The sequence below is a fragment of the Capsicum annuum genome, chromosome 1 (genome assembly GCF_002878395.1).
Source record: "Capsicum annuum cultivar UCD-10X-F1 chromosome 1, UCD10Xv1.1, whole genome shotgun sequence".
Classification (NCBI taxonomy): domain Eukaryota; kingdom Viridiplantae; phylum Streptophyta; class Magnoliopsida; order Solanales; family Solanaceae; genus Capsicum; species Capsicum annuum.
The window spans coordinates 251919201-251927131 of NC_061111.1; the positions used below are offsets into that span (position 1 = coordinate 251919201).

At 39.8% G+C, this 7931-nt stretch overlaps 1 protein-coding gene across 1 annotated transcript; it reads right to left on the minus strand.

The window, feature by feature from the left end:
* Positions 1–82: 82 nt before the first annotated feature.
* Positions 83–7048, minus strand: LOC124899199 (AT-hook motif nuclear-localized protein 10-like). Its single transcript, XM_047413363.1, has 4 exons — positions 6938–7048; positions 811–942; positions 487–636; positions 83–250 (listed from the first exon to the last, which is right to left on the minus strand). The coding sequence occupies exons 1-4, from the start codon at positions 7046–7048 to the stop codon at positions 83–85; spliced, it is 561 nt and encodes a 186-aa protein (XP_047269319.1).
* Positions 7049–7931: the final 883 nt, after the last annotated feature.

Consider the following 7931-nt stretch of genomic DNA (forward strand, 5'->3'; position numbering starts at 1 on the left):
TGAAAATAAAATAAAACTGGAAAACATTATCCTCTGCACCAAACACACCCTTGATTGGCAAGTTTTTGCTCCAAGTTGGAGTTCATAAATTACACATTGCTTGGCCCTCGAATGTTGGTTGAGGCACTTGGGAGCTAGAGGCCGCCTTTGTAACTAGAAGACCGAAATTTAGCAAATTGGGAGGTGGAGTTGAAGATGGAGCCCTGGACTCAGGCTTTTCGACGTACGGACTGAAGCATCTCAAAGTCACCTAGTAATGAACAGTAAACCATTAGCAAGTACACGATATGCACTCAAATATCAGAGCAAGAACAACCAACGCTTTTGTCCAGTGACAACATGCACTCGAACATTCGGGCAAGAACAACTCAAAGCTTTGGCCTAGTGATAAAGAGCAGCATGTGCTATGCAAGTTACACACACTTGTCTATTCAAAAGGAAAAGCAAAAAATATGAACCCATGAATGGAGGTAGTTAGAATAGAACCTGTATCGGAGTGAAAGCCCTGAGCTTTCCTGCAACGACACCACCGAAATTATTACCATCTGGACTAGTCACTGACAGGTTAAGAAAACCTGTTATGCCACTTTTTGACCGCACAAATGACCCCGATAACGAGGTGATGTCAAATTTACCCTGCATAGAAGAATAACATTATTATAAATGAGCAATGCCACAACTATCCAAATAAGTTCAGTAATAAACGATATCCAAAGTAATAGCCTTTTTGCATAAGCTTCAGATCCAGACATGCCTCAGCACAAAGGCAACTGAAAGGGTAAATGTCTTCGAGCTAAAACTCATACCGACCTCATGTGTCATAATGCCACCAGTGGTTGAAGATTGCTGGAGGGTGACTTTACCTAAGACTCCAACACCTGATAGTATAGAAACTGCAGATCGTTCTTGCTCTAAGAAAGTCATTATCTTAGATACAATGTTCTGCGGTAAAGATAGTAGGTTCACATCATTTAGTAAAGTCAACCAAAAAATTCACAACTCAGCCTTAAAAAAAAATTTAACAAAGGGTAAGATATAAACATTATGTATTAGTTACATAAACTTTTCTGTTTCAAGAAATGAGCTATGAGCGCCACAAGTATCAAGAATACTCACACAACTAATAACAGATGTATTAATTAAGAAAATACAACTGAAGACAGATAAAGAAAGTCTCCGTAATGCAGTAACTGAAGACAATAAATAACAACTGACTCTATTTGCATATGTTAGAACCTTTAGTAAGTACAAATATCCACATAGATGTTTTTTCTAAAAAAAAAATCATTGCTGAAAGTGTCACGACCCGAACCGGGGCCCTGGCCGTGATGAGTATCCCGAATCATGAAGGCCCGAGACACCCCTATCTGTCTGGTAATCATGCACATAAATCATATGATAAAGAAATGCTGAAGATAAATAACATTACGGACACATGGTCAAGAGTCATATGAATGCAATAATAGGGAATAATGTCCCACGATCTCAAACAACATCTCTATAACGTCTGCGAAATCTCTACTACATGACTGATACAAATGTCTATCTTAAAATTGGGACAAGGCCCCTCAGTAGACCCAAAACTAATAAATGATAAATGATACTGGCAGGTAATCAGGCCTTCCGATATATAGGAGGCTCACCAAGTGACTTTGCAAATCTGTCCCCGGAATCTACTGATTTTCCGGACCCATAGATTGCGCCTCCGAACCTGGGAGGGAAGGGGGTCAATACAAAAGTACTAGTACGTAGAGATATCAAAACAAAACATAATATTTTTACAAAATATAGTTGAGAGCCATAATAAAGCAGTTTCTTACCAAATCATTTGAAAACATATGGGCGTAGTGTATTTGTTTTCAACAACAATGTAATGCAGCTGAGCTAGGTGGAATACCCTACATATCACATTTACACCAACTGTCAAACATTGGTTGCCGTCGAGATTAGAGTATAAGTGAGGGAAAGACACACAAGATCACACATCGGGGTGTCTCGACCCAATGGTAGTGCACAAGATCACAAAGTAGGGCTCCTAACCATAGTCCCAACTTTGGAATGACATAAAGTCAGGTACGCAAGATCACAAAGCAGGGTACCAAATTACCATGTCGGCAAACACGATTACCAGCGATGAGCCCTTACACTCAAACGCCTTCTTAGGGCATCCATCTATCTCATGTAAAATCAATGCATTAAAATTTCATCTGATTCAATCACATATCATATTCTATAGGGTATCATCATACTCGACTTGCAAGCCATCAATATTACATCAACATGTGCATAATCATGTAAAAATCAAGATGATTCATCATTTACAAATAGTGAACTATAATCATTTAAAATTCATGCTCTCTTTTGTTGGTCACAACATAATATGGGGTATCAAAACATTATCATGGAAATTTGAAAGCAATATGTCATTCATATTTATCAACTTTCATGGAAAATCTCAATTCACGTATGCATCTTTTCAACCATTGAAGTATATAGACAAACAATTCCCATGACATTCAAAAAAATGACATAGAAATCATATTAAATGCAAGATATTAGCATTTTATTGAAAATCCCCATTTAAAAACATGCATGTTCATAAAACTAAACCCATGAGATTTTAGGATAGCCCCACATACCTCAATTACTATGAATATTAGGTGTTTCTTGAAGCCTACGCTGAGAGGATTCAAAAATAAGCAATTAGTTTCTAAAACCCAAGGTTGAATCTTGAGTTGCTTGGGTTTTTATTTTGAAACCCTTAGGAGAATTCTTGAGCAATTTTGATGAATGAAGGTGTATTTTGGGGTCTTTTGGAACTGAATTTCGTGTTTATGGCTAAATAAGGGTGGGAAAAGGACCATTTTGCCCCAAAAACGGAGTGTTTAAGTCACTTGAAACCATTGCATAGGCGCCGCCTATGCTATCGCCTATGTTTACATAGACGCCGCCTATGCTATTGCCTATGTTTACATAGGCGCCGCCTATGCTATCGCATATTCTTTCCAGTGGTCATGTGCGATTGGTTAGGCGACGCATACTACTTTGAAAGGCCATAACTTCTTGCTCGGGTGCCGGTTTTTAGCAAAAATTGGTATCGTTGGAAAGCAAACTCGAAAACCTATCATTTTACACATAGTAGGCTCTCTAATTCGACATATACAAAGAGTCATGGTTGATAGAAGTTGACAAAAATTATAATGTCCACTTAAACTTAATCTATCGAAGTAGTATTCAACTCGTCCTTGAGTCAAAGGACCTATACGGTCTAAATTCAAGTTTGAATAGATTCACATACTACACAAATAATTAACATGCCATGTTGGCATAGGATTTATGGCTTTGGGATTATCAAGGCATCAAAATCATGGTCTATATTATAGCCCAAAATACGGGGCATTACATTATCCCCCCTTAGGATCATTTGTCCCCGAATGATGATGCGGGACACAGATAGACACGATTTCAAGCATAATAAGGACTACGAATGATAAGATAGGAATAGTACCTTCTCTCTCATCATCCATCGAAGAAAAAAACTGAGATATCTAATTCTCATGTTATCTTCTGACTCCCAAGTTTCTTCTTCAACTTTCTGATTCCTCCACAATACCTTCACTGAGGCTATCTCTTTGCTTCTCAACTTTCGAACTTAGCGATCTAAAATTTCAACGAGCTCTTCTTCGTAAGACAAGGAATCTATAACTTTGACACCCTCTTCTGGAAATACCAAAGAATAATATCCAATGTATTTCTTCAACATGGATACATGGAATACTGGATGAACGGAAATCAAACTAGCAGGAAATTCTAGCTTATAAGCAACTGCACCAATCTTTCTCAAAATCTGATATGGCCCTATATAGCGAGGGCTTAATTTATCCCCTTTTCCAAACTGTATAACTCCTTTCATAGGAGAAACCTTAAGAAATACCCAATTACCAACTTCAAACTCTAATTCTCTTCTCCGAACATCGGCATAGGACTTTTGACGACTCTGAGCAGTCTTGAGTCATTCTCTAATGATCTTCAATTTCTCCATCGCTTGATGAACTAGATCAGGCCCATACAACTGAGTCTCATCCACTTTATACCATCCTATCGGAGACCTACATCTTCTTTCATACAAAGCCTCAAAAAGAGCCATCTTGATGCTGGCATGGTAACTATTATTGTAAGCAAATTCAATCAGTGGCAGGTGATCTACCCAACTACCTTTGAAATCAATGACACATGCCCTCAACATATCCTCAAGGGTCTGAATAGTATGCTCAGCTTGCCCAACCGTTTGAGGGTGGAAAGCTATGCTCAAATTCACTTGTGTACCTAAACCCTTCTAAAAAGATCTCCAGAACTGAGATAAAAACTGCGTACCTCTATCGGATATAATGGACACTGGTTCCCATGGAACCAAACTATCTCCTCAATGTAAATCTTGGCATAAACCTCTCCTGAATAATTAGTCCTCATAGGCAAAAAGTGGGCTGACTTTGTCAACCGATCTACAATCACCCATATAGAATCATACTGGTTTCAGGATCTCGAAAGTCCTATAATGAAGTCCATAGTTATCATCTCCCACTTCCATAAAGGCAGGGCTATCTCTTGGAAAGTACCACATGTCCTCATGTGTTCTACCTTCACTTGTTGACAGTTTAAACACTTGGACACGAAATTAGCTACATCACGTTTCATGTTATTCTACCAATACAAGGTTTTCAGATCATGGTACATCTTAGTAGTGCCTGGGTGAACGACATACATCGAAGTGTGTGCCTCATCAAGGAATCTTTCCTGCAGTCCATCAACATTAGGAACGCACAACCTACCCTGAAATCTCAAAATACCATCACCACCAATTTCCAACGACATAACCTTTTGTTGGCCCACATCTTTCTTGATTTACATCAAGATGGGATCTTCATCCTGCTTCTCCTTAACTTTAGCACAAAGGGATGACTTAGCTAACTCATGAACAATTACCTCTACATCTTTGGAATCAAAGAGTCGTACTCCAAGATTTGCAAGGCAGTAAATATCCTTCACCATCTCTTTCTTTTCTTCTTCTACATGAGAAATGTTGCCCATAGACAACCTGCTGAGGGCGTCGGCTACAACATTCGCCTTGATCGGATGGTAATGCAATCTTATATCATAGTCTTTCAGAAGCTCTATCCAGTGCCTCTGCCATAGGTTTAATTCTTTCTGCAACAAAACATACTGCAAACTCTTTTGATCGGTAAAGATATCAACGTGAACACCATACAAGTAGTACCGCCAAATCTTAAGTGCAAACACCATAGCCGCTAACTCCAAATCATAGCCAGGGTAGTTCTGCTCGTGCACCTTCAACTAACTAGATGCATAAGCCACTACCTTACCATGCTCCATCAACACGCAACCAAGTCCTACATGGGATGCATCACAGTATACCATATGCCATCTACACCCTCGGGAAGGGTCAAAACAAGAGTAGTGGTCAGTTTGTCTTTCAACTTCTCAAAACTATTCGCACAGAGATTAGACCACACAAACTTCACCTTTTTCCAAGTCAATTTAGTGAGTAGAGCAGCTATGGAAGAAAAACTCTCTACGAACCTTCTGTAATACACCGCCAAACCCAAGAAGCTCTGAATATCAGTTGGAGTCATGGGTTTGGGCCATTTTCTCACTGCCTCAACTTTCTGTAGATCCACTCTTATCCCTTCACTGGACACACTATTCCCCAAGATAACAATAGCATCTAAAAACAATTCACACTTAGAAAATTTGGCATACAAATGATGATCCTTAAGGGTCTGAAGAATAATTTGGAGGTGATTAGCGTGATCCTCTTTACTCATAGAATAGATCAGAATATCATCAATAAATACAATGATGAACAAGTGAAGAAACTGACGGAATACTCTATTCATAAGATCCATGAAGGCTGCAGGGGCGTTAGTCCACCCGAAGGACATGACTAGAAATTTGTAGTGACCATATCAGGTTCGAAAGGTTTTCTTGGGTATGTCTGACTCCCTAAATTTCAATAGATGATAACCTGAATGAAGGTCTATTTTTGAAAAAGACTTGGCACCTTGAAGCTGGTCAAAAAGGTTGTTAATCCAAGGAAGAGGTTATTTATTTTTAATCGTGACCTTATTTAGCTGACGGTAGTCTATGCACATATGAAGGAACCATCTTTCTTTTATACAAAATGTATAGGCGCGTCCCAAGGAGACACACTATGGCATATAAAACCCTTATCTAGGAGATTTGCTAAGTTTTCTTTCAACTCTTTTAGTTCTGTAGGAGCCATTCTATATGGCGAAATGGAAATAGGACGAGTGTCTGGCAACACATCAATACCAAACTCAATCTCCCTATCAGGTGGTATTCCTGGGAGATCATTTGGAAAGACTTCTTGGAATTCTTTTACTTCGGAAACAGATTGAAGAGAAAGACTCTTGGCATTGGATTCCTTAACTTGGATAAGGTGGTACAAACAGCCTTTAGAAATGAGTTTGTAGGCTCTGATATAGGATATAAAGTGCCCTTTGGGTGCTAAAGAATTTCTTCCCACTCTATCACAGGTTCCTTTGGGAAAGAAAAAATGACCTTTCGAGTCCTACAATCTAATGCGGCATAGCACAAATGGAGCCAATCCATTCCCAAGATAGCATCAAAGCAACCATATCTAACTCTATGAGATGTGATAATGTATCTCGGCTACCAACAGTCACAACACAACCTCTGTACACCCTCCTAGCAACAATAGAATCCCCCCAGGGGTGGAAACAGAAAAGGTTTCAGAAATCACACTGGTCTCAAACCCGAAACCAATAGCCACATAAGGGGTCACATAGGATAAAGTAGACCCAGGATCAAGTAACACGTAAACATCACGGGAAAAGATTTGTAACATACTAGTAACAACATATGGGGAAGCTCTTACCTCCTGGCAGTTGGTCAAAGCATATAACTGATTGCGACTATTCCCGGCAGCTGAAGGGGCACCCTTATGAGGAGGAGCCGTGAACGCAGCTTGGGGATTAGTCCCCCCCATTTTGCTCTAGCAAAAGGGAAATATTTCTAAAGCTGACCCACCATGCCACAAGTATAACAATTCCTCCCCTCAAAATAACACCTTCCTGAGTGATTCTTTCCATAAGTTTTGCACCATGGATGAGTACAATGCTGTTGGGCCACACTACCCTATGACTGAGTATCTGGGGCTCTGAATCCATAAGGAGTCTGAAAACTCTATGATCGTCTGTCTGCTGGTGGTCTAGGTTCTGAAGTGCTGGCAGCTGACTGTGCATTACTCCAAGACTTCTTCTTTTGCCATCTATTTCCCCAGTTACCGCTCTGAGGTTGGCTATGATTCTGATCCGCGGTCCTGGCTCTCTTTACTTGCCTATCTTTCTCTGTTGTTTTTGAAATTTTCTTTTTCTTATCTTCTATCGACTGCATATGAATGGTCAGCCAAGCAATGTCTAGCTCCTTATTCAACATAGCCCCCGACACTCAAGTACAAGGTTATCAGCAAGGCCGAATACAAATTTCCTTATCCGAGCTCTCATATTATTAGTCAACTCTGGTGAATAGCGGGCTAGTATATTAAACTTCAAAGTGTACTCCTAGACACTTATACTGCCTTGCTTTAGATTCATAAACTCTTCCACCTTAGCCTCCCTTAACTCCAGAAGAAAGAATCGAATAAAGAAAGCTTCCACAAATTTGCCCCAAACGGTGGGCGCAGCACTCTCACCTTTTTCATCCTCCCAGTTGGCATACCACTGATTCGCAACATCCTTGAGCTGATAAGTTGCTAGTTCTACCCCTTTAACCGCATCTACAAGCATTACCTTAAAGATCTTTTCCATTTCATCCATGAACTCCTGTGGATCTTCCTCCACCTTAGTGCCAGTGAACATAAGTGGGTTCAT